At 38.7% G+C, this 24,945-nt stretch overlaps 17 protein-coding genes across 17 annotated transcripts; 7 read left to right on the top strand and 10 right to left on the bottom strand.

Moving 5' to 3' along the window:
• Position 1: 1 nt before the first annotated feature.
• On the bottom strand, positions 2–1,429 carry BBOV_II005210 (putative integral membrane protein). Its single transcript, XM_051767924.1, has 7 exons — positions 885–1,429; positions 683–825; positions 547–648; positions 337–509; positions 248–302; positions 108–213; positions 2–74 (listed from the first exon to the last, which is right to left on the bottom strand). Exons 1-7 carry the CDS (start codon positions 1,131–1,133, stop codon positions 9–11), a joined length of 894 nt encoding a protein of 297 aa, XP_051623178.1. The 5' UTR covers positions 1,134–1,429; the 3' UTR covers positions 2–8.
• Positions 1,430–1,579: 150 nt separating this feature from the next.
• Positions 1,580–2,429, bottom strand: BBOV_II005200 (uncharacterized protein). The gene is made up of 7 exons (XM_001609990.2): positions 2,328–2,429; positions 2,218–2,280; positions 2,157–2,182; positions 2,091–2,122; positions 2,019–2,053; positions 1,656–1,985; positions 1,580–1,617 (listed from the first exon to the last, which is right to left on the bottom strand). Exons 1-7 carry the CDS (start codon positions 2,400–2,402, stop codon positions 1,588–1,590), a joined length of 591 nt encoding a protein of 196 aa, XP_001610040.1. The 5' UTR covers positions 2,403–2,429; the 3' UTR covers positions 1,580–1,587.
• Position 2,430: 1 nt separating this feature from the next.
• Positions 2,431–4,154, bottom strand: BBOV_II005190 (Enhancer of polycomb-like family protein). The gene is made up of 5 exons (XM_001609989.2): positions 4,007–4,154; positions 3,619–3,966; positions 3,062–3,585; positions 2,613–3,028; positions 2,431–2,579 (listed from the first exon to the last, which is right to left on the bottom strand). The coding sequence occupies exons 1-5, from the start codon at positions 4,115–4,117 to the stop codon at positions 2,437–2,439; spliced, it is 1,542 nt and encodes a 513-aa protein (XP_001610039.1). The 5' UTR covers positions 4,118–4,154; the 3' UTR covers positions 2,431–2,436.
• A 90-nt stretch (positions 4,155–4,244) lies between these two features.
• On the top strand, positions 4,245–5,056 carry BBOV_II005185 (uncharacterized protein). The gene is made up of 2 exons (XM_051767845.1): positions 4,245–4,716; positions 4,754–5,056. The coding sequence occupies exons 1-2, from the start codon at positions 4,705–4,707 to the stop codon at positions 5,024–5,026; spliced, it is 285 nt and encodes a 94-aa protein (XP_051623795.1). The 5' UTR covers positions 4,245–4,704; the 3' UTR covers positions 5,027–5,056.
• Positions 5,057–5,237: 181 nt separating this feature from the next.
• On the top strand, positions 5,238–7,080 carry BBOV_II005180 (Ubiquitin carboxyl-terminal hydrolase family protein). Its single transcript, XM_051767651.1, has 10 exons — positions 5,238–5,354; positions 5,388–5,429; positions 5,463–5,609; positions 5,644–5,780; positions 5,814–5,910; positions 5,945–6,000; positions 6,046–6,325; positions 6,360–6,719; positions 6,754–6,945; positions 6,984–7,080. Exons 1-10 carry the CDS (start codon positions 5,264–5,266, stop codon positions 7,070–7,072), a joined length of 1,491 nt encoding a protein of 496 aa, XP_051623177.1. The 5' UTR covers positions 5,238–5,263; the 3' UTR covers positions 7,073–7,080.
• Positions 7,081–7,083: 3 nt separating this feature from the next.
• On the top strand, positions 7,084–8,456 carry BBOV_II005170 (uncharacterized protein). The gene is made up of 2 exons (XM_001609987.2): positions 7,084–7,458; positions 7,493–8,456. Exons 1-2 carry the CDS (start codon positions 7,101–7,103, stop codon positions 8,407–8,409), a joined length of 1,275 nt encoding a protein of 424 aa, XP_001610037.1. The 5' UTR covers positions 7,084–7,100; the 3' UTR covers positions 8,410–8,456.
• Positions 8,457–8,539: 83 nt separating this feature from the next.
• On the bottom strand, positions 8,540–11,333 carry BBOV_II005160 (DNA replication licensing factor MCM4 family protein). The gene has a single exon (XM_001609986.2). It carries the CDS (start codon positions 11,118–11,120, stop codon positions 8,556–8,558), a length of 2,565 nt encoding a protein of 854 aa, XP_001610036.1. The 5' UTR covers positions 11,121–11,333; the 3' UTR covers positions 8,540–8,555.
• Positions 11,334–11,605: 272 nt separating this feature from the next.
• BBOV_II005150 (putative integral membrane protein) lies at positions 11,606–12,089 on the bottom strand. The gene has a single exon (XM_001609985.2). The coding sequence runs from the start codon at positions 11,961–11,963 to the stop codon at positions 11,709–11,711; it is 255 nt and encodes an 84-aa protein (XP_001610035.1). The 5' UTR covers positions 11,964–12,089; the 3' UTR covers positions 11,606–11,708.
• Positions 12,090–12,355: 266 nt separating this feature from the next.
• On the top strand, positions 12,356–13,848 carry BBOV_II005140 (uncharacterized protein). The gene is made up of 2 exons (XM_001609984.2): positions 12,356–13,481; positions 13,605–13,848. The coding sequence occupies exons 1-2, from the start codon at positions 12,383–12,385 to the stop codon at positions 13,844–13,846; spliced, it is 1,341 nt and encodes a 446-aa protein (XP_001610034.1). The 5' UTR covers positions 12,356–12,382; the 3' UTR covers positions 13,847–13,848.
• A 42-nt stretch (positions 13,849–13,890) lies between these two features.
• On the top strand, positions 13,891–15,781 carry BBOV_II005130 (uncharacterized protein). The gene has a single exon (XM_001609983.2). It carries the CDS (start codon positions 13,955–13,957, stop codon positions 15,707–15,709), a length of 1,755 nt encoding a protein of 584 aa, XP_001610033.1. The 5' UTR covers positions 13,891–13,954; the 3' UTR covers positions 15,710–15,781.
• On the bottom strand, positions 15,696–16,396 carry BBOV_II005120 (putative integral membrane protein). The gene has a single exon (XM_001609982.2). It carries the CDS (start codon positions 16,333–16,335, stop codon positions 15,733–15,735), a length of 603 nt encoding a protein of 200 aa, XP_001610032.1. The 5' UTR covers positions 16,336–16,396; the 3' UTR covers positions 15,696–15,732.
• Positions 16,397–16,518: 122 nt separating this feature from the next.
• BBOV_II005110 (uncharacterized protein) lies at positions 16,519–17,151 on the bottom strand. Its single transcript, XM_051767633.1, has 3 exons — positions 16,950–17,151; positions 16,699–16,910; positions 16,519–16,660 (listed from the first exon to the last, which is right to left on the bottom strand). Exons 1-3 carry the CDS (start codon positions 17,098–17,100, stop codon positions 16,562–16,564), a joined length of 462 nt encoding a protein of 153 aa, XP_051623176.1. The 5' UTR covers positions 17,101–17,151; the 3' UTR covers positions 16,519–16,561.
• Positions 17,152–17,238: 87 nt separating this feature from the next.
• On the bottom strand, positions 17,239–18,292 carry BBOV_II005100 (Ctr copper transporter family protein). Its single transcript, XM_001609980.2, has one exon. The coding sequence runs from the start codon at positions 18,178–18,180 to the stop codon at positions 17,287–17,289; it is 894 nt and encodes a 297-aa protein (XP_001610030.1). The 5' UTR covers positions 18,181–18,292; the 3' UTR covers positions 17,239–17,286.
• A 519-nt stretch (positions 18,293–18,811) lies between these two features.
• BBOV_II005090 (Ribosomal_S19 superfamily protein) lies at positions 18,812–19,426 on the top strand. Its single transcript, XM_001609979.1, has 3 exons — positions 18,812–18,869; positions 18,915–19,059; positions 19,101–19,426. The coding sequence occupies exons 1-3, from the start codon at positions 18,867–18,869 to the stop codon at positions 19,394–19,396; spliced, it is 444 nt and encodes a 147-aa protein (XP_001610029.1). The 5' UTR covers positions 18,812–18,866; the 3' UTR covers positions 19,397–19,426.
• Positions 19,427–19,508: 82 nt separating this feature from the next.
• Positions 19,509–20,153, bottom strand: BBOV_II005080 (Ferredoxin-1 domain containing protein). Its single transcript, XM_001609978.2, has 3 exons — positions 19,867–20,153; positions 19,721–19,831; positions 19,509–19,684 (listed from the first exon to the last, which is right to left on the bottom strand). Exons 1-3 carry the CDS (start codon positions 20,120–20,122, stop codon positions 19,536–19,538), a joined length of 516 nt encoding a protein of 171 aa, XP_001610028.1. The 5' UTR covers positions 20,123–20,153; the 3' UTR covers positions 19,509–19,535.
• A 322-nt stretch (positions 20,154–20,475) lies between these two features.
• Positions 20,476–21,928, bottom strand: BBOV_II005070 (Cytidylyltransferase family protein). The gene has a single exon (XM_001609977.2). The coding sequence runs from the start codon at positions 21,855–21,857 to the stop codon at positions 20,541–20,543; it is 1,317 nt and encodes a 438-aa protein (XP_001610027.1). The 5' UTR covers positions 21,858–21,928; the 3' UTR covers positions 20,476–20,540.
• Positions 21,929–22,047: 119 nt separating this feature from the next.
• Positions 22,048–23,128, top strand: BBOV_II005065 (uncharacterized protein). Its single transcript, XM_051767161.1, has one exon. It carries the CDS (start codon positions 22,503–22,505, stop codon positions 22,671–22,673), a length of 171 nt encoding a protein of 56 aa, XP_051623863.1. The 5' UTR covers positions 22,048–22,502; the 3' UTR covers positions 22,674–23,128.
• The last annotated feature ends 1,817 nt before the right edge of the window (positions 23,129–24,945 follow it).

Genomic DNA, 24,945 nt, shown 5'->3' with positions numbered 1-24,945 from the left:
TGCACGGTCTAATGTTTAAAGCGTAGTAGCAAGTTAACGATCTTGAACGGTGCGGTTAGCGCAAAACGCGTGAGCTGCAGGTAATGAAAGTCGGTCCTAGAACATACTATGTAACTATACTTGAATATACGTAGTCTCCTTAGGGTAATGAATCCGCAGGCACCTAGAAACACAAAATAACAAACTCTTACGGTCCCATATCGATGTATTGTCCTGCGGTGTATAGGCTAAACTGACTACAACCTACTTTCTGCGTACACTAACGAAGAGTTGCCTCGCAGTACCAAAGCGTTGTTTGAGCACTAATCACGATATAATCAATACCCATATAGTTACCTTGGAGTATCTCCGCTTGCCGTGATATGTACGTGGATGACTTGAGCATAGAGGACTCTGTGTCGTTCATTTGCTTAATTTGATTCAACATCATGTTGCGCGTGGCCTTCAACTTTTGAACAAGCTCTGACTCATTGGAAGTAACACTTGTATCGTAATCTATATCCTCATCCCTGATAAAAACATGCCGAATAGAACAATGTGGATTACAGTTGACTGGCTGACTCAGCCTCAGAGACGTAAGATGACAGACACATGGAATGGTAGTCGCGTTCATTGCGGGACCACCATTCACTCAGGTTAATCTTGTGACTGCTGGTATATGACAAAAACACCAATGACCTACCGCATTAGCCGTTCCATATAGAACATGTGGAAGCTCTTCAGCTTCAGTGCATCGGGAGATGAGGAAGACATCTCGATGCACTTCAGAAGCTTACGGCATATAGCAGCAAAGGCACTAATGCGTCGTGATACCCTCAGGCGGAACTGCATTTAATTAGTAAAGCACTCAGGAATGTGATGGGCAACTCTATGACATAACTTACCTTGTGGATTTGTTGATGAGTGGTAAACCTGGTATCAGCTTCACGGAACAATTCATCCAAACTGGCATCTAGCTGACAAAGCTCATAGGCAACGTCGCCCAGATCGATGCTACCATGTTTTGGACCCTCCTTCTCACGGAAGTATAGGCCATCAAGCTGGTCAGCAGTAGCAACAGGCTTCTTAATACCAGTATTGAACGAAGAGTCCATTAAGCCCGATGGCATGCGAGCTCCTTTAATCGATGCCATCCTTCAATACCAAAATGGTAATCTACCCGAACAAACCACTAGTTCATCGCCTTTGTATATAAATGTATGACTATCCAACAACCCCCTTTCAAATTAGCCTCATCCTTATAATTTCAATTACAAATTCCAGTAAGTGAGTAAATATTATCCGAAAAAATCAATTGTATATCCAGGACCAAAATGTGTATGTCTATGTAGTCAAATAGACATACACCCTTAAGGATCCACTATCCGGAATACAAAAAATCCTTGCTAAAAGTGTGCGCTGCCAATACAATTGGCTTTTATCAGTATCTTGGCGGCTCGAAGACTTTGTATAGCACGGAAAATATAGACATGAAGTACTACAGCGCATCACCGAGCACCAAATGACGCGTGCATAAGCAGTGCATCGGATGCAGACACGTAGTATTACGAGACGTGTTATACACAGTATATTAAAAGGCGATAGTTATTATTTGGGGCTAAAAATATTGCAAAGTTCCTGTGTAGTTTATATAGTATCTTTATAGATACACTTACTTGATACCTATACATGTCCTTGACATTCAGGATAACATCGTTCATGAGGTTATTTATCTCACGCTGCCGGTCATCCCAAAACTTGGTGTTTAACTCATTTTTCCTAGCGAGTTCAACAATCTGCTGGTGTTTGTCTATGAGTTCATTCTGCAGTCTATGGCACTCCTGCTGATCCCGTTTTCTATCTTCGTAATATGTTTTCTTCAATGCTTGTTCTACATCAAAATGGTCTTTATTCATGGAATTAAGGTGTTCTTGCAGCGCAGTAATTGTATACTCAGCCTCCTTTAGTTTACATAGCAGCTTTGCCTCGTTAGTAGATATAGTGTTCTGTAGGATTTATCTTTATAATGTATAACCCACCTCGGGTTCTGGTAGTGGTTCCTCATCAACAGATTCTGTTGTATAGTAAATTGATTGTTACTCTTTACATACCATCAGATACCGATGATGCATCACTCTCGGACCTGTGGTACATTAGACAATGTTTTGGAACATTACCCCTTAGTAGGCTCCTTAACGTGACCCTGCATGGCAATGTGTATCGATTAACTAGACATACCAGACAGTCAGCAGGTATGTCATCGGACTCCGGGGCTGTATCTTTAATCCGCTTTATAGCAGTCTGTATAGTATTATGCCAGTGGAAAAGAAGCTATTTCACTTACTTACCTCGTAGTAATTAATATAGTTGCCAAGCATGTTGAAACGCCTACACACCTCGGCATCGTAGAAACACGACTCCATCTTTATGAAACTATATGCTAAAGTGTGTATTCTATTATATGTTTAATGGCTCAGTGTTCAGCACCAGGCGCGGGCGTTTGACCACACCATCACCTTGGGCGTTGTTAACCGCCTCCAGCAGCTTAATGAGCTCATATTGCCGAGCTTTGTACTCCGGTAGCTGGTAGTATGTCAATTCTGTAATATATGTCTTAACAGGATAGTACCAACCTCCAGTGTTGTACGGATGCATAAACTCATATGTCGATGCGAAGCCTGGTCTTGATTCCAGCCGACGGTCATTTGTGTACACATTGAAGAAACCCGTAAGATTCGGGATTGTCACAACGGTACTGTCTTTAGCGTGGTCCAATTCGTCACCGCTGTCTTCATCAGACATGAACATACTTGACCTTTTGAGCGAGCGTTCCAATATGGGCTGCTTGTCGTATAGGTGACGACGGTCAATCCAAATACGGCCTCCACGGCCGATCCTACGAGATATGCGAAGTGATTTGTACATATCCTTTTCAGGAAGTGATTCCTCGCCCCTGTGCGATGACCAATAACGAGTTTGAGATTCCGATGATTGCAGAGTGCCTGAGGCCAAACCGATGTGGTCCATGGAACTCCCGAGTTTGAATGCGCTGTGAATATTGTATCCACTAAACATAACATACCCCTCCCGCTGCTTGCGCAATACACGCGAACGCATGTTGTCCGTGATGCTGCGCCAAAAGGGACATATGTAGCTACTGTCGTCACGTTCACGACACCGCTGGTCGAATAGCACCACCTCCAGTTGCGCCACCATGAGCATCTTCTCATCACGCTGACGCATCTTTGTCAATAGCTTCAACACCTTGCGGAAACCGTCAATAATACGAAATAGGCGCATAATATTCTCTGCCTTACTGCGGCGAGGACGACGAAGTAGCATCTTGTCCTTAGTTCGAGGACGAAATACTGGAAAAGCAGAGGCCTCCCACATTACAGTCACTGGCCACAAGTGGCGTATTAGCGGTAATACATGTTTCATCCTGCGCTGAGCCCAGTAGGCGTAAACCTCGCAGAGCACATAGGCCGGCATGGCATTACCATTCTCCCTGGCATGGATCAACGCAGATTCATAAGAAAATATCTTATCCTGACCATGCTTGGCCGAACCTTTCTCAAAGCAGTCCATGATCATGCAAAAGTCGTACTGTAGAGTATATCATTAAAGAACACAACATACCAATGTAATGGTAATATCAGGACAACGCGCATTCAAAGTCTCGACAAACTGAAAGTCAGGCTTGAACAACGTATAGTGCGACGATATGGAATCCGAAATCCGTATACCGATTTGCGTATTACGGTCCTGCATAAAGCGGATGTAAGACTTGGGTACCTGAAACCCAAGGCTCTCTATTTTCTCATCCTTGTGCATCACAGTTGATGGAACTAATATATGAGCACGTGACATATCGGAAGTATGCTTCGTTTTGTTTATAGCACTTACGCGACCCTCAAGGACATATTCAGACAGAGCTTTAAGCTCATCATCTTTGGTATCGTACGAAACAGATGACCTCTCATTGTTCTATGAAGCAAATATCACACTTCTATACACAAAACAGTACCATAAACTCGTCAAATTGAGCTCTTGTACGTATTATAGGTATATTCGAGGTCAAATTGACCTGTTTTGACTTGGCATTACGGCTGCTGCCGGCAGATTGAGTAGATACCATTTTACCGGCCTAAAATGGTAACTTATATTGCAACTAACACCCCCGATAGACAAGACGCGACCATGTAGACCCTGTGTAACCAAGACGACTACACATCCCCATCAGTAATTGTAACTAACGGCTAGAACCATTACTTGCTGTAACTTCTATATGTAAAGAATGTGCTTCAACACCGTTGTGTGCTTCGATCGTGGGCAATGATAGATAGGTTGCCCAGTATAGTACCCCTCATGTGTACAGTGTACCTCCGTGTTGTATTGATATCAATATAGCTTATCTAGTATTTGTTAGAAGCTTTACTCAAGAATGGAGTAGAAACAACTGTGAACTGCGCGCGGTAAAGGGTCTATTCTATACGGAGTGTATAGTTGTTGTATATCTACAGAGGATTTAATATCTACCTTGATAGTACAATGGCTCCTAGTGAATGTGTCCAAGAAGGTAGATTTCTTTGATGCGCCACTGCAACGTGGAAATTATTTTTTTCCACCTGCTGCTAATTTATACAATACTCAACTGTTAGCACACTAATTCACTGTAACTTATCCATCTAAAATACAAATCTACTTTACATAGACTCTATCAAAATGCAGGACTCGGTTAGATTAGTGTACATAATGTGTAACATATATACAGACATTTATGGCCATGTGCAATACCGCCGATATAATGCGGTGGTGGATAGCATTAGGAATTAAACCACGACAGGAGTACACCGCATTCCTCAATATGAAACCAACAGATATGGTAAAACAAATAGACGAAGTACGAAGACAAGCTGCATTGCAGATGGGAAACATCGATTCTCGAGCTATGAACTCATTCAACAGACATGAATGGATTACGAAACTAGCTAGAACTAAACGAGTAATAACAAATATTGACGGAGAAACATCATCTACTTCGTAAGTAAAGCTATGAACTTGGGGACACATTGACTTAATAAAATGGTTAATATAGTCATAAATAGAACAAAAAGGTTAGATAGTCTATACAATGTAATAAGCCATGCTGTGTGTGGAATTATAAATAAATTTCAACCATCTCTAGATACACAGTATTTTGCATAGTGCCCACATTGTGTTAATTCATAGCCCAGCACTACACATTACCGTTCATTATTACAACTGCAATTGTATCCATACAATGGCATCAGAAGACACTGTAAAACGGAAGGTAGATTCCGACCCTGGGCATGATGACCAACCATTGCCAAGGAAAAGGAAGGAGCCTTCAGGTATGTTGGATACAGTGCTCTCACATATTGTAGTCAACAATAAATCGCAATCATCTGATCACCAAGAGAATGAGCGTAAGAGTTTTGTATTGAACTCATAACGCTCAGAAATCCCTGCTAAAAAGCATGTTAAGTGCCCATATCTAGGAACTATAAACAGGCACTTGTTGGATTTTGATTTTGAAAAGGTTTGCTCCATTACGTTATCGAACAAACATGTCTACGCCTGCTTAGTTTGCGGGCGATACTTTGAAGGTAAGGCTTACCATAGGTAGTCCATCTCCTGCAGGCAGAGGCAAAAATACATACGCTTATACCCACGCACTGGAAGAACGCCATTATGTATTCATTAATTTACACGACTGCAAGGTCTACTCTCTACCGGATAACTATCACGTGGAAGATGCTTCATTAAATGATATTGCAGTAGGTACCTGTAACTAGCATTACAAAATACAGCTATTTTTGAAACCAAAGTATACCAAGGAGTACGTGGAGAATATTGATACCAAGATAGTGTACGGTAAAGGTTTGGACGGTACAGATTTTATACCGGGTTAGTCCGGTATTCGTGTAATCACAATATCCAGGATGCATTGGACTGAATAACCTGAAACAGACGGATTACTTCAATGTTATAATACAGGTAGGTATATGTACTCTTGTTTTCCAGCAGTGTTAACACTATTAGGTGCTCTGCACAGTGGCTACTGTTAGGAATTATCTTCTACTACTAGATATCGACAGGATACAACCACCGGATAACGTAATATCGACGTTGGTGGAACTCATAAGGAAAATATATAACACCAAGAATTTTAAAGGTATAGTATCGCCACATGAATTCTTACAAGCTGTGGGAGTTGCATCCAAGGGGTTATACAAAATTGGAGTGCACAATGATCCTGTTGCCCTGTTAACATGGTTGCTAAATAGATTGGATACTAAACTACGTAATAAAAAAACGAAAGGTATTTTATGAGCAGCCATAACATAGCAATACAGAGTCTATTGTAGCCAAAGCATTTGGAGGACAGCTGAATGTATATACACAGGATGGTGATAACTGGACCCAAAAGATTACACCATTCAAAATGATAACCCTGGATGTGCCTAATGCACCCATTTTCAAGGATGACAAGGAGAAGAATATTATACCGCAAGTGTCTATATTCCAACTACTACAGAAGTTCCAAGGTGAAAGCGCGCATACGTCACCAAATGGAGAGCTATGTAAATACAAAATATGGAAGTTACCAGACTACCTAGTTATCAACATCAAAAGGTTTACTAAGAATAACTTCTTCATTGAGAAGAATCCTACTATCGTCTCATTCCCAATGAAGAACCTGGATATGGGCATATGTAAGTAACTCTGCTCTATATCATTTACAACCAGATATCGATGATAAGTCACCTTTCAAGGGAGATATAAACGCAAGATATGATCTGGCATGTAGCGTATGCCACCAAGGAAACCCAGAATCCGGAAGATACAAGATACACGTACTACACCCACCCACAGGTGACTGGTATGAACTTGAAGACCTATTGGTAACATCGGTACTGCCACAATTTGTGGCGCAATCTGGTATGTTGAACCCAAAAAGCCATACACATCACACACAGAGTCATATATACAGGTATATAAAAAACAACAGACAGGCAATGGTGCAACGACACATAACGATAACGAAAATATAGACATGTTCGATTAAATATATACACACCTTTATTACTGTAAAAATGACATTTACCGAAGATGATGAAGATCAAATTATGTTCGATCTCTACGATGGCTTGGATACATTCGAACAGCCTAAACCAGCAGATAACACAGAAAAGAAGGAGGTTCCAGATACCCCTGAACCTATAGAAATACCACAACCAAGCGAAACAGTCACTGAGGTACCTGAAACTACAATAGATCGATTCAGCGATGCGGAACCCTTGGAAGAAGAAAGCCCATGTGAAGATGATGGGCTTGTATTCCTGGTTGAGGATGATGATGAAACTGATATCAACCCAGCACGGGTAGCCACTTCACATCGCATAATACCGAAACGGAAAACTGGAGGCTGGGTGAGCAAATATCGTAAAAAAGGTAGGCTTGTGTACTTCGTCCTAATGAATAACAGAACGCGTTATATACGTTGGTGCACCAAATTCAGATGCAAATGCCATGGCATCGATTGAGCCTAATAAGGAATCGTTTTGCTTGGTTACCGGAATACCATATTGGATGGACCTTAATGAACTTAATCGTATTGCCGAGGATACAGGGGGTGTAGTTGCATTCTCCAGAATACTAAGCGATCCTAGCAACGGACTTTCAGTTGGTGTAGCGATTATAGAATTTGTTGATAAAAGTGGAAAGGATAAATTTAAAACCAATAAAAACCAATACAACTCCACGCAGTTAACCGATGATATCTTCAACGATATCAAGGAGTCACCACTCTACAGAGACGGTATATTTAAAAGAGGACTCTTAGAACGCATAATGGCGCATTTGGGTATTCCATTACGAAATACAAAACCCAGGTCTGAAACATCAGATCTATACCACGATATAGAATATGAAGTGCAGCAGCGTGATATGATCCAAAATGGCGATTTCGACTTCTCGACGAAAACGTTTCCATGGTTAAATTTAAATCTGGTCAAATTCATTGGAAGGGATCAAAGAAAAGATGTACCTGAAAATGAATCTATATACAATATCGCAAACCACTTGGAAGCTTACAAAGCAAAGCAAGTGTATATACAAAATAGATATAATACGATGATGCAGCATTATATGCAAATGATGCCAAAAATGGTGACACCACAAGAAGCTAAACCGAGTATGAAACCACAAGTCAAACGTCCAGTGGATAAGGAATTGGACACCAATATCAATAGACATAGTGAGAGGAAACATAAACGATTGGCACCGATAAAGGAAAAGGAAGATAAAAGAAGATCATCACCTGGACGTGATCGAAAGAAACACGCCAGTAAGCTACCATCACGACGTGACTCTAGATCGAGAGATGATCGTCGTCGTAGGTAGTATATATATACAGTGGGTGTATAATGTTTTAGTACATGTAGATGCGTGAATGTAATGCTTATATCTCCAGACTGCGCGTAAAATGCAATAACTAGTGAGTACACCGAGCAATTACGATACAAAACAGATTCAACACTAGGTCCGGCCTAAAGAGCCTTGTAACCGTTCAAATGACGGGCTATCTTGTTATCCGCCAATAGCTTATCCACAGCATCCAATAACAGCCTACGCTCAAGGTACTCGCCCCTTGCACGATATGCACCCTTGCAACGATCATATATCGATTCCAAAGTTGCAAACGGCTCTGCAGTGGTAATGAAACTAATAGCAGATAATATCTCGTCGCAAAGCTGCTCACTACGCTTAGAGGCAGCGGCAGTTAGACCAGTAGCAAGCTGATCAAAGTCAATCTTTCCACTAATTGGGTCGATCAGGGATTGGAATGTAGTAGCCTTCATTAAACGAGCTGCTTCACGAGCATCAGAAGCAGTGACCCTGGGAGATAACTTCATCTTAGCCAATGCCTGGCTTAAACGAATAAGTCCCTCCAATTGCCTTGCAGTGGCACAAGGTAACTTAGAGGTGTATCCCTCACTCACACGAAGTTTGAGGTACTCAGAAACAATTATCTGGCGACTCTCCGGAGTGAGATATGGATTGCAATGTGCACGAGCAAATGAAATGTACCGAGATAGGGTCACAGCATCAATAGGAGGGTTCTCGTCATCGGTACCAGCAAATGAATTGCATAACCTCTTAGCAATGGCTTTGTCAACACTGGGCTCAATGCAATCTAGTACCAGATATATCAAGTCGAATCGGCTGAATAGAGATGGAGCTAGATTTATATTCTCCACCACAGCCTTGCTCTTGTCATAACGTGAATTTATAGGATTGGCAGAGGCCAATATCGCAGTGCGTGCATTGAGTGTAGCCACAATACCAGCCTTGGCGATAGTAACGGTCTGCTGCTCCATGACCTCATGGAGAATCGACTTGGCAAAGTCATCCATCTTGTCGAATTCATCAATGCAGCAAATACCACCATCAGATAGAACAACAGCACCACTCTCCAAGACATATTCGTGAGTCTCGACGTCCTTACGAACGTACGCAGTAAGACCAACCTGACTGCTACCCTTACCACTAGTGTAAACACCACGAGGTGCCAACATGTGGACGTAACGTAGCATCTGGGATTTAGAAGTTGATGGGTCACCACAAAGTAATACATTTATCTGGGACCGCATACGAGAGTTCTTGTCAACACTAGCACCAAAGAGCTGACATAATAAACCACGCTTTATATCCTCATGACCCTGAATTGATGGAGCAAATGATTTAACCAAGAGGTCGTAGATATTCGGGCTCTTGGATAAATGGAGGATTGTATTTATAATCTCTTGGGAAAAAGATAATCCCGAGTCAGTGGGACCCAGTGATCTAGGAACACAGGCCATCTTATTACGAGAACTCTCCTCTAGTCGAATGTGCAATGCATTGATAAATGTGCGATATATGGCATGGCACGTGCGCATACGAGGGTTAACACGTATCGGGGATGTCTTGAATATACCAGTAACCTCAACACGGTCACCAGGAGTAGCATTGTCAATCAAGTCATCGTAAGCATAGACTATCACAGATTGAGGTGACTCAGATGATGATTGAGGTAGCTCTATGATTTTTATCAACTGTTTACTTGCAAAACAACACATGTTGTGCCATAACTCAAAACAGTTACGATTCTTACACTTGGCACAGGAAGTAGGCTCATTAACCTCACCCTGAATTACATAGTCATAAGATTCCTGAGTACAACGCTCTAAAGTGTTAATACCAGATTTCATCTGACCTAAGCAACGGAATGCTGCCATAGTCATCTCAGGTATCACATCGGAACAACGAACGACAATGCCCTTTAAACACACCAAGGTGTCAATGTCACGAGGACCTAAAAGTGATGCGTAATCGGGATCAGGTTTCCCAAATAAACGTACACGAGGAGTCCACTGTACCTGATCTTGATCTATAACAACCCCGGTTTCACTTAAATACTCAGTAGTCAACTCATCAAAAAACGATACCAAGACCCTGTCAAGTTCACCAACACAGTCAGCAGGATACTTAACCAGTAATGTGTAAAGTACACAATCAAAAGATTGTATGTGTAGCATATTAACCTCAAATCGACGCTTTAAAGTAGAAGATATAACATTAGAGTCAGATGCGTTAGAAAAATGACTGTCTATATATAGCATCATCTTTAAACCGTAATACAAAGTATTCCAGTGAGACCCAAACCTAACACGATTGTCCAACAACTCATAATCATTGTCAGTAGGAGTAATAATACCAACGTAATCCTCTAAACGAAACTCACGTAAAAATGCACTAAAACGATTTTGTACCTCCTCAATACGACCATCCAATAAATATGGTAAACGTCGAATGTCTTCAGGCTGCATATAAAGCTCACGACCCATGTCACCAATGTCACTACGAGCAGCGCGAATACGACGAATCACATTCGGAGTCTTACCATACTGGGTATATTGAGTAGGTCCCCTAGTACCACTAAAATGATCGTTCTCATCCAACGTCAGTCGACGTCGCATAGACAAGTTGCTACGCTCATAGCTACGACCCAAGTGGTCAGGAGTGTCCAGACCACGGTTAAGTGGAGTTTCTCCAGGCGATGTGCCATCCATGTTGATTGCACTTTAGATATACCACAGAGATACAAAACATGTACTTATTCGTTGTCTATTGATATATTCACAAATGATATTCACTCTGTGACATATTAGTGATAACGGATTAGTAAGATACCTATAAAAACAATAGATACACTGTGTACACTATCATAGCTCACACAAGTTAGACTGTCATGAATGGAACCAGATTCATATATTACTAATGAAAAACGATGTGTAGCAATAAAATTAGTTAAAAATAAAGTAGAATCTTGCAATATACACACGTTATAACAGAGCAATGACTATGGAACTACCTATGGGGAATTGAGGATTACATATGTTTTAGATAATGTGTAAACTATACAAAGTAACATTTGATTTACTACACGACAGATAGACGTATCACAGTGGATTGTGTTATGGAATGTTGATACCCGACCCTTCCAGCTATATGTTGTAAGATGCTACAATTCTGTTGTAACAGCCACTATATATTTAAAATATTAATATACGTTCACTCAATGCGATAGTAGTCGATTGGCGTAGTTTAAAATTCGATATAACACTCCACTCTGTATGTCTATATAGACATTGATACAGTTATTCCTTAGACTTTTGGTTGTTACCGTCACTCTTATCGTGATATATGCGCGATATCACACGCGGATTACTCTCAGGAGGGTATGTTATAGGTATGGCACGCTTGATAAACCAACCAGTGACAGCTGGATTCCCAAAACAATACCAAATGAAAGATGGTAATAAAAACATTGAACAAAGATAGAACGCACCATATCTCCTAGTAGCACGTGCTCGCTTGCTCTCTCGAGTGAATCCGTATCCCCAAAGTCCCATTGTTGCTTTAATCTATACTTAACCTACAAATGTTTACACATGGATATTCGACAGGTTAGTACCCCCAAAAAATCACTTGTATTATAACACCTCTGTCTTTCAGATAAAATTAACGTCAACCCTAAATATATAAATAATATCACTCAAACCCAATTGAATAACCGCCTACACCTCATTACCACACATTACACTGTCCTGCAATCAACCTAAAAATGTATTATAAACCTGTACTTTCATTTTAAATTTTGAATTATCTTTGTTATTTGTCAATCGTATCGTGATATAGAAATAGGGTGTGTATTTACCTGCGGTTTGATGTGGAAGGTTAGGCACTCGTGCAACTATTTGGCCATAGGTGTCTAATATTGCAATATTCCATGGTTCTTGAGGATGTATGTCATGGATAATTTGACTATAAGATGAATGACTCATCTCGAACAACTCCGGAAGATATATTCAGTCCAGATGTCAAAGACACTTCCATGTTCAATATCTCCTCATCAGAGGACGATGAAAATGAATCTAATGATGATATAAAGCAATCACCATCAAAGACTAAATCACCACAACAAAGCATTAAAAAGGGTAAAAGCGCATCGTTTGTTAACCCAGTGAGAGATAAACTGTTTAAGCACAGAATAGTGGATGATGATTTAGGCAAACAAATAGAGAAATCAGATCGCATTTTATCGGAAATTAATAAAATATTTGAAGAATCTATAGCAACACCAGAACTCCAAAGAGTTAGTGGCAATATTGAATCAGAAGATATAGATTTTGATGCTATAGAAAATGCACTATTTAGCGATGATCCACCATCAAATAGTGGCAAAAAGTCAAAAAGTAAAGATATCGCAAAAAACACAATTGTTGAGGGTAAGAGGAAAAGACGAAAGCCTAAACGATATGGGCTTGATGATGGAGATGGTATGGATTTACTGTTAGATGATGATGACATAGATATATCTCATTCCAACGAGGACCAAACATATATGCCAAAGCTAAGAACGCGACTGAATAGAAGGAAAATAATAGATGATGACGTGTTCGAACTTCCAGATGGGACATCGAACCTCCATCAAAGTATACCAGTGAAAACTACAAGAGAAAGGAAAACAACCAGAAAACGAAATACGGCTAAAAAGGACAATGGTAAGGTTATATACCTTGAAGTGTCCCACGTAAACCAAGGTAGCTTGGATCCTAATCTTCAATATACATTGAATGGTCATACGGCAGCAAATTCGACATCTATCAATCTGGATAAACCTACAGGCATTGATGACACCACGAACCAAGATGATGTTGATAAAACGTTCTGTCTCAAATTTACAATACTAGATGAAAATCGTTCCATTATCAAAGACAGTAGACTGGAAAAGGTATATGTAAGACAAAATGAAACTATTGGTGGTTTGGCAGCTAAATTTGGAAAAATGTACAATTTGGATGAATGCAAATACAATGATATCCAGGTATACATCGATGGAGACCCGCAACCACATCATATGATAATAGGTATGTTAATAATATGTACTGGTAAAATATACTACATTATATTATCTACACAAAAGCTTTGTGTACATATGTAAAGCTAGAATATATTTCATACAATTCTATGATGAACTCATGATTATATAGGATACCCATTGCTAGGAGTGGAAGATGAAATGCAAATTGATGTTCGATTCCCTGCTAAACCCCTAGATATACCTAGCTACATCCAGGAGGAACCAAAAGAAATACCAGAGGAAAACCCAGTGGAACTACAAACCGATGACAATGATCCTGACTGTGAAGTGCTATTCACAACCGAATTGGCCGGCGTTACACATAATCAGGAATCCACACCAAATGATATAGAAGTTATAGAAATTGATTAATTAAATTGTATATTATACTTAGAATGTGTACCATAATCATAGTTAAGCTGACACACCACAGAAGGATGTCAAGATGTATAGTTATATAAAAATTACACCCATTCGAAAATGACAGAAGACAAAAATGAAGTTAAATCAAAACCGAAGAACTGGTATGATGCCATGGTTACTCTCAACCAAACAACATCCTTAAATGTTGTACTGAAATTAGTGGATTACCTAATAGAGGAAATATACATAGCAAAAGCAGAGTTTCCATGTTACTATGATCGGCAGTTTTTTACCGATGTGCAACATCATGCCAATACATTGCATATGTTAACAGGTAAATCCTTAGACAACAAGAAAACACTTCGGATACTATGTCTAAATTTTGTGGCCACTATAGCTAAACTATGCCAAAGAAAGGGATATACTATCGCTATTTTACCACATCTGTTTACCATCATACGATTGGAATCGAAGTTATTACAGCTGTTACAGAGTGATCACTCCGCTAAATTCAAATTATCGCAGGTTTTCCCGGGATGTTTCCTGGAGTTTACATTAGGACTCGTGATATACAATGATGAATGGGAAATCGATGCTGTATTTGATATATTGTCTAACTATGTAAACACACCGGAGATAGTATACCATTGCTATGTTGCATTGCAAAATATACAAGAAAGCTTGGAAAGCGATCAAGCTGAAATATATAAACATGACAATGTAACGGATGTTGTAGCGCTTGAACGGTTGACGGAGTTGGTATTACGTCTACCTAAACCTGAGTTGACATACCAAAAGAAAAAAGAGGATGCACGTAAAGCAAAGGCTAGTACAATTAAATCGGTAATTAATTATGATTCCGATTCAGGCTCTAGTATTGAATATAGTGAATCATCAGAGAACAGTGAATCTGAAAGTAGTGATGAAACTGCTGATGATGAGAGTGATGAATCGTATAGTGACATCGATGTTAACGGGGATGAGAATCTTAACCACGAATCTTTGAAAGCATATTCTTCGATGTGGCAAGGAATCATATTATGTGATATCGCAATGAATAAAGATATAACCGCCAAAATATTAAACCGAATGCCAGCAGATATATTGCCATACACCAGAAGTCCATTGATATATGCCAATTGGCTGATAGATCATCTTAACTCGAAGGATAATCTACTCAGCATGCTAAGCCTTAAAGGCATATTTGACCTTGTTCTTAATCACGGACTAGGAGAAGTTGAAGAATTGAATAATAACATGGATGGAAAGCAAGTGTCTTCAAGCATCTACGAAAGGATATACATGTATTTGTCTGACAATATCATTGCATCCGAATATGGTAGAGATTTCCTGCAATTCGTCAACTTGGCATTAAAAAGCGTTAAACTTCCATCGCAATTGACAGCACGCTTTATCAAGAAACTGGTACGCACAGCGTGCTTCACAGAGTGCTTCGAAGCCACTATACTGCTAACTATCGCTGTTAACCTACTCAAGGTGCATAGTCATACCTGCCTAGGGGTTATACACCAAGATGATGTGGCCAATATACAACAAACTATAGATAAAACAAGTATGGAATCACTCATGGAAACAAGCGACAAAAATGAAACTGAACAAGAACAAATATATATATGGGAATTGCCGCTAATGATAAACCACTTTAATGAAAGAACTGCCATCATGGCAAGCACATTCTACTCAGACCTCAAGAAAAAAAGAGCTGTTGTACTCAAACCAGAAGATATCATCGATTGCGATAGCATAGAACACCTGAGACTAGAAATTAAAAAGGCACGCAGAGAAGAAAAAACTACATTCAGAAGTACATTGCAACAAACTACACAACTTGCTAAACAACTGTTTGCCTAATGATTAAGTTGCCATTGGCCGTGTCATTCAGTAATGATGTCTATAGTGATACCATCGTCAGGTGGTACTTGACCAGACATAGAAGAACGCTTCAATATCTTGCAGTCACCATGGTACATATGCTCAAGGTCAGTAATAGCCCATATCAAAAAGTAGTAACTTATGCGAACCCAAATCAAAAGCAAACAGATCAATACACCTATTCGGCGATTTGATTCCATATACTGCAGAAATGGAGGAGCATGGTGAATCGAGAATATGTTTGATCCAAATAGTATGAAGACTGTAACCGTAGTCGTGCACAGCAACGTCAAGGTGTTCTCCATAAGTATCAAAACCAACGACACATTCAAAGCCGATTCATTCTTGAATATCATTCCACCAAACCCCGTCAAACTAGTGGCAACATTGACACATGTGTAAGACACTACACAAAACTTGAAAAGAGTTGATGATGCATTGGCTATCTGCGATGATGACGACCACCAAACTAAAATGACGTCCAAAATAGGGCAAAGGTATAAGAAACTCGATATCAATAATAATTGCCCATATGTACCACGACGTAAACTGCTACTTGAGTTGGGGATCAGATACACCTCATCGGCAGCCTTGGCATTATACATGGTGTACCATGGTTAGATCCTTAAATAATAATTCACAACCGATTGTACAGATCGTTTGCAATGCTACAGGCATCAAAGGGAATTGATATCCAAGACAGATGCACTGGGATGCATAAGAATAAATGTTCCATTCCGAAATAAAGCATAGAAAGATACGTTCGCCATGTAGTAAAACGATTTAACGGGGAATTACACAGATGTGTAGCGATATTACATTGTTCCGACCCTATCGTGTGTGTCCAGGAATAGCTGATTCGTCACAACCATAAGGGCGTGCCTTGTGGAATTTTGTGTAACTAGGCTCCTGCTGCCACGCTATAGAGTACTGGTGCGCAATGTTTCATGGTAAATAAGACAACTCACCTTCGAAGCACTCGTGGTTTTACCCAGTGAAGGCGATACATATACAACCCCCAGGAAACGATCAGTGACGTCTAGTGAACGCTCCGGACTCTCTCCAAGATTTAAAATAACAGATTTGGGGTCTACATACTTGCATTGAAGCCTATGTCCCCTTACAGTTATATCTGCGATGTCACCCTCAACTTCCACCGCACCCAGAGCCTCTAACACATCTAGAAACTATAACTACGTTTATATTGATCCAAACTAACCTTTAGGAGTAACGTCAGAAGGTATCGACCTATCAAATTCAAATTTAACAATGGAATCATCAGCACCCGCTAACTTTGCCTTTAACCGTACAGGATTGCCATCACTTTTCAACCAAATGCCGCCGTAACAATGTGTACTATTGTCAGTCATTATTTATTAATAATATATATTTTAGACATAGCTGGGGGCATGTCTATGAGGTGTAGACAGTGAATATACAACTACACATGAAAATGTCAACTAGAGTGTGTATTGATATAAATTACCCATGTTTTACATAATGGTACTATTCCCAAAGCAACATGTGGTAGCAAAGATGAAGAAAGTAAGATCACTCTAACAACAACAATCAGCTGGGCACTCCTGAGTGCAACGCGACCCATTTGCTGCTTCAGAAAGCCCCAAAGGACAACATGTGAAAATGTAGCCTAGAGCATAAGCAGAGCAAACAACCAAAACGATACCGACATTGAACGTCATCACAACCAACATCATGGCAAAGTCCATGAAAGTTACAACAAACGCCAATATATACATAATACCGTATTTTACAGTCGGATGGTAACCATTGGGACGCTGCAATAAAGCACAATTGAGCTTATTCCTAAATGCCTTCAAAAAGACAGTCATCAGAGAAAGGACGAAAATAAAGAATAGACTCACTGCATACTGAGTTCCAGTAGTCGTTTTCCAAAAGTGAAATAATATCACAGTTTTCACGGTGTTCTCAAAATACATAGGCATGCTGCAAGATCCAGATGACTCGGCAGATGCACAGTGACTAGCCGCCGCGGCAGGCTCTGCAGCAGGTACTTTTGAAGGACATGCTCCAGTAGAACAATGTTCCTCCGGATTAGGTTTGGCCTCAGAACAGCATCCGGTCCCAGCTCCAAAGATAGCAGGAGCAGCAGACACAGTGCCAGCGATAGTACTGTCTGATGCACGGAAACCATTGTTCAAGTGGTCCCGCTCAGCATCAAAAGCCTCATTTACCCTAATCCGCAATGATTCAACATCCTCCTCAGGCAATACAAGTTGTAAAGCCTGATGTGTAGGGGCTTGCGCATTTTCGCAACGATCAGCAGACAGGGGACCTAAGGAAGCATTGTAAGTAGACACTCCATCGGATGTGTTCAGTGAACTGCCACCCAAGAGAGTTGCTGAACAATTTAATGAAATATAAACACCGAATATGGAAACGAAAAAAGCGATTGTCATCCTGCATACCATAAATATATATATTCAACGAAACGTGCAGGCGGGCGTAGCCCCAACAAAAGCAATGTGTAAAGGGAAATGCACATAAAATACAAAATGAAATCTAAAATATGAAAATTTCATCAAATTCCGCACTTTTAAACCTATAAATGTCTATGATTAGAGGTAGCCACAATAAAAACCCTACGGTATGTTAGGCATAAACGCTACAAAACAATTTGTTCAGTATATTTAGCAGCTCACAATACCATCAAAAGATCCGTAATTATGTATACTCATTAAGACGTAGATAACTGACATACACATAAGTGAGTATACACCATGTGTCGACCAGAGTGATACTCATTATATAGTATTAATACAATTGGATCAATATTGTAAATAAAAAACATATAAACCGAGTTTATCACTGAATTGCTAACATTTATCCATAGAGGGTATCATTCACTTCCATAATGGGTACCTAGGAGGCGCCTATACGTAGTAACCAAAAATGCCATAATAGCGAATCTAGTATTTAAAACAATAGTGAAATTACATAATAAAATGACTCTGTAAATTACACGGATTGGTAGCTCGAGTCCTATAGCGTCATGGGGGTGACATCATGGGGAATGGCAACGATAACTATTTTGGCCAATTATTACACATAGACTATCGGCCTACATATCTTCTGTTGTTTATTACATGATATAACAATGGTAAGTGCATCGAACGTCGTGAATATCGCTCTAATTCTACTACAGGCGGACCAAGCTGCACAAGGCAACAGAAAAAGAACCTTCAGAACCTTCAAGTTCAGGGGCTATGAACTGGAAAAACTCTTGGAAATGCCTATGGAAAATTTTGTCGGTTTGTTAAAGTCTAGGCAGAGGAGGAGGTTCTCCAGAGGTATGTTACACTGTGGTGGGAGCGTCATCATTGCGATATAGGTATCAAAACCAGAATCCGCACACTTCTTAAGAAGCTTAAGGCTGCCAAGAAGGACCTTGCATACGGAGAAAAGCCAGAACCAGTTAAGACCCACCTTAGGGACACTATCATTATCCCTGAAATGATCGGATCGATTGTTGGAGTCTACAATGGCAAGCAATACATCAACGTTGAAATTAAGCCTGAGATGGTGGGCCACTACGTTGGAGAGTTCTCCATTACCTACAAACCCGTCATGCACGGAAAACCAGGTATTGGATCGACACACTCATCCAGGTTCATTCCACTCAAGTGAACATATGTTCAATCGATACAAATAGCACTAAATGCAATGTTCATTACAGAAGTATACATCAATAACTGGGTAGAGCGGGTCTATGTATAAGATATGTTAAACCATTCGTTCGCGTAATTAAAGCGGTGTTGCTTTCTACTCAGTCGTGGAGCTCATTCTCCTTATGAGTTACTATGGTGCAATCCGATTTAGCGTAGCATGTACATAGCAAGCAGTAACCTTCCTCCAGCTGTTTGTCATCCAGATAATTTTGGTCCTCATTGTTGACTTCCCCTTTCAACAGTTTACCTAAAGCATGACATTAATCAAATAACGTATTCTCACCTGCGCAAGTTGAACAGCTACCGCTGCGACAACTATATGGAAGATCTACTCCGCCACGTTCAGCCGCCTCCAATATGTATTCATCGGGATCGCAGTCAACTACCTTCTCACCTGAAAATATGACAAACAAAGCTTGTAAGACATACCTTCTGGTGTTATCAGCTTAACATTGTAATAAAGCGTAAAAGGACGTAATTCCCCGGAGGTATAGTCCACCGATGATTTGGCTACATGACGATTAGAAGATGGATTAACAGCGTATCCCTTTATGCGATGTATAATATATCCTGAGCGTGAATTAGGAGAGCCTTTTAATTTAATGCAATCACAAATCCTTGGAGAATCCCATGATGCAAGACACGTGAATAAAACGAGTAAAAAAGAATAACTCAACGAAGCCATTAAATTCTAAGACTTATCATGAATAAATTTAATTCTTTAGACATATAGATAATGGAATGATGTGTAACGTTATAATATTACACCACTATGATTACATCATACCAGATACGTGACTAATGAAATTCACCCGTCACAAAAAAGGATAATTTAAAAACTAGATTATAGTTTGTTCTATCACTATCGCGTACGCTATACAATGTCTATCATTCAAATAAGCTAATAAAAGACAATAGTGGTCAGCGACACACTGATGTTCATTTATGATAAAATATAATTAGCAACTGCATTTTTGTTTCAATATGCCAAAGGGTATTTACTACGTGCGTATTTTAACACACATGTCCCAATGTGAATAGTACTGGCATTTCAAAAAGAATCAAACTCCTGTTTAAAAATAGTGAATCTCCGATAACAGGAATTAACCAAACATTTCTTTTAACCTAAATAACAGTATCTCACGGTCTTCAGGTGTCATACGGGTAATTACCTTTAAAACAGCATCAGCATTGTATTTGGAATTTCTCACAAATGTCTTCAAATATAAATAAGTGAAAGTACCCATCAGAATATGACAGTCAAAACGATCCATCATACCACCATGACCTGGAATAGTGTCACTAAAATCTTTAATTTTCAATGCTCTTTTGAAACCTGATGCCAAAAAGCCACCAAAGGGGGCAAACAATGAAGCAAAAAGAGTTAAAATCATAATGTGAACAAAACATGGCCTGTATAGAATCTCATTTATCCCTACGATATTCGATAGCCATGTAGGTAGGACGTAGGTTGTCAACTTGTATATACGTTCGGGCTCGCAGGTAGCCCTCATCCAAGCAAATGGAGTAAAAACAAATGTATTGGGCGAACAAATCATAGGCTGAAAACGTAATATAATCGGACTCATAATGGCAACAATCATTGTAGTGGAAATAAACGCGCCTATAAATCCCTCCAATGTCTTATTGGGAGATAGCGATATTAGGGGAGTCTTTCCAAACATCTTGCCGAAAAAGTATGCCATCACATCATTTAAAGATATCATTGTGTGAGGTAAAATAATCCAAATCATACCGTAGTATATGTTTGCGATAACCATCATGCTCTGCATAACAACATATAATAGTGCCATTACGATAAAAGCAAAACGAAGAAACTGCTGACGAATACGCCCTTTCTCCAATGTTATAATAAATTTAAGTATACCCGAGAAGAAAAGTACAAAAACTAACAAATGGTGATAAGATAATATACAACTGCATATATGAGACACCTGCGGATGGCTCTGAGCTAAACGAGGTAACAACCACGGAAATGATATGCTAACCATGGTACTGAACAACATAAAAGTCTCAAGAGAGATAAAAGGTAAAATATCCAATGCTTTAGTTATAACATAGATGCGATCACCTTTCTTATACTTTCCAGTACCGTTATTAGATTTGCTTGCACCATCTCCTTCCGTTGCCTGCTTACGCTGTTGTACCAACTTGTCATAAGTCATTACAAACTCATAATAAGCAACGCCAATTAAAAATAATATCAACGCAGAAAGATAAACATGACCTAGACACGCCATGAAAATAAAACCTCCTGAGATAAATATACCCAACGTTAATCGTAACATGAAGGTATTATACAATAAACTTTTACGCGAATTCAATTTTACATCTGAATTCTCGAGCTTAGAGTTCCCGCGAGCGTCGCGCGACGGCATAGAGCGCCTTAAAAGGCCCATCTTACTGATTGTAAAGCGGATTCCTCAAGCCATCTAGCTGGTTATAATTAGGTAATATTATAAATTTGTTTCTATAATAAAAAGGAACATAATGTAAGGTATATAATCCTTTTCAATGTGTACTAATGATGCCTAGTCTTCCAGACACCCCATAGGTTTATCTTAAATTAAGGAAAAAAAGAAAAACAACAGAAATATTGAGTATATGGCAGTGTTAATAAAATGGTGGTAAGACTATAAATGGTCCATGTGGCATAGGGATGTGTATATTAGCGTCTTTTCAACCAATGTGTTGTTTTTGCCAATCTAAAACGCTGTCCATGGATACCATATGAACACATTGCATCGAAACATATGGTCATGATATCTCTGGTGACCTGGGCAGCTGTATGCTAGATAATATGTAATCATTTTCAGTGTACGTAACATGATGGCACTGGTACACAGTAGTACAAAAATGGTATATAACTGAACTAACGTTCTTGATTGTCAATGATAGTTCATCTAATCGAATATCTCTTTGGCGATATATGCGAATTGTCTCAATTATATTTTACAATGAGCTCCAGTGTCTCACCTTTGGCGCCTATAGGTATTCTTATTTTGCCATATGGGTCTATTATGTAAAACAGTCATTCCAACACAATGCAACTATCTGGCATACTCCACTGTAAAGATGTCATTCTCTTTCCAGTTTATTTGCAATTTTCTCCCGTTAAGTTAAAAGAAACAGATTGTTCTTGTAGTAATCGTTATTTAATGGACTTATATGGATTAATATGTGCTGTATGTGTTTATATTGTATCGGAATGTTAATTTGAAGGTTGTATTGGAACATATTGTAGATTGTTGAAAATGGGTCTTCTTATTTAATAGAACAACAAGATGGATTCTAGTACCTATATATTACATATGCAATTCACTTTGTTGCTCCCTAATGTTCTAGTAGTCCTTCTATAAACACTTCTTACATTTTTACATAAACCTGCAATGGCTGGTCAAACATATAATCAACGTTGACTTATATGTAATTCAAATTTGTCAATAACCTTTTAACAAATCAGAAAAGTGAAACGTAAAAGTGTTTACATATGCATTTCTAAGTGTTACATATAACTAGATTAAATAAGTTGTATATATATATGTATAATAGCAGTAAATTCATGTGGTGCATATTGGCCATCCATTCTTTTCATAGGTTCCGTAAAAGCTACATCAAATCTACAATAGCAATGATATGACAATGCAATATCTATTCGTTGTATTGAAAAACAACAAGATAATATGTTAACATTGATTCTGCAGTTCGTGGGATGTAACACCACTTGAATATTTCCAATCATAGACTTTAACTATAGTCAGTTGTTTCTATTACCACGCAATAGTGAATCTATGTTGATAATACATAATGTATTACAACTACAATCTCAAATTGTTTAAGAGCAAAGTAATTTGTTGCGACATTGTTCGAAGAGATCATAATTAACCGTATGTATAGTCATATGTTAACTGATGTGTACGGCATGTACTTCCATATCATTTTTTACAACTTGACTGTTGTAAAGGAGAGCTATATATTAACCCCAAGTTTCATATATGACAAAACAATGCTACCATTTTGACACAATTGTATTTTTCTATAAGATGTAATACCATGTTAATTGAATTACAGTTATGTTGTGGAATAGGACATAGGACGTCGATAGAGATTAGCATAATAATAATATTAATATGGTTGAAATGAATGTATGTATAATATAGTGTTGTCAACATATGATACAGGGGTTAGACAGAGACGGCGTGGCCTAATGGATATGGCGTCGGTCTACGGAACCGAAGATTGCGGGTTCGATTCCCGTCGTCGTTACTTTTTGCCGTTAACATTATCCAATGTAACGTTGTTTAAATATACTCTAATTGCGTTGTTTTGAATATATCGCATAGAGAAGACTATAGATGTTCGTGGCACATTCTTGTCTGATTTTTCTGGAAACATCTATAACATCTGTAGTATAAAGACACCTAATATATACGAGAAACGTTATTACACTAATTGTATCACGAAAAAATGGATCTATCATATTGTTTTAAATTGTGAAAGTGTATATATAAGTTGTAGTTAGCACTTTAATGGCATGAAAGATACTAGACTGTTCCTAATTAGTGTCATAAAGAATTTTGTATTATTATTACAAATCAGATAAGTCGTGTAATAACTATTATGCTAATGTAATGTGGATTCAAACAAATGTTTTTATATGCTCTGATTATTATGATAACTCCCACAATTAGAATGTCAACGCAACCAATCATTTCTGTCATTTATACAACAAAATTTAGTGTCTTAAAAGCACTCATGAACCAGATCTATACAGCATTGCAGATGCATATTCATATGTAAATAACAATTCATACGAATCACTCAGAAAATGAGAATAGAGATAACATAAGGAGTTTCACCAAAATTAACCTAATATTCCACATTAATAGATATTTTATAAAATCCAAAATGAGCACCAATTTTAAATTGACGATTAATATATCATAGGTATCAATCATGCAATATGCAGACCCTGAACATCGTATTTTAAAACAACTATTATATGACCAACATTATATACTGTAATGAGTTCAATAACATAAAATAATGCTTTACAATACAAGGAAAAATCAACTAGATAATTGTCTAATTATAATTAATTACATAATAACCGAACAAATCAGGCTCAAAACGCGGACGATGTGGCCTAATGGATAAGGCGTCGGTCTTCGGAACCGAAGATTGCGGGTTCGAGTCCCGTCGTCGTTGCTTATCAAACGACTATTGAAGCATTCTGAATATTTTAATATTAATTACATATCTATAAATATATCATTAGACTCAAAATGTTAGAGTAGATTGAACTTTTTGCGTTGAATTATATATGCGCTTCTACAAATTACAGTTATATAGCTAACACATTTGCCTTAATAGATTAAAAACAACTCCAAATAGTCGTCGATACAGCTATATTATACAGGTGTGTTTTTGTTGATATGGCAATACACATTTAATCATTGGTCGGCACAATAATTATGCAACCAATCA

Source organism: Babesia bovis, chromosome 2 (genome assembly GCF_000165395.2).
Source record: "Babesia bovis T2Bo chromosome 2, whole genome shotgun sequence".
Classification (NCBI taxonomy): Eukaryota; Apicomplexa; class Aconoidasida; order Piroplasmida; family Babesiidae; genus Babesia; species Babesia bovis.
This window is presented reverse-complemented; position numbering and strand designations above follow the sequence as displayed.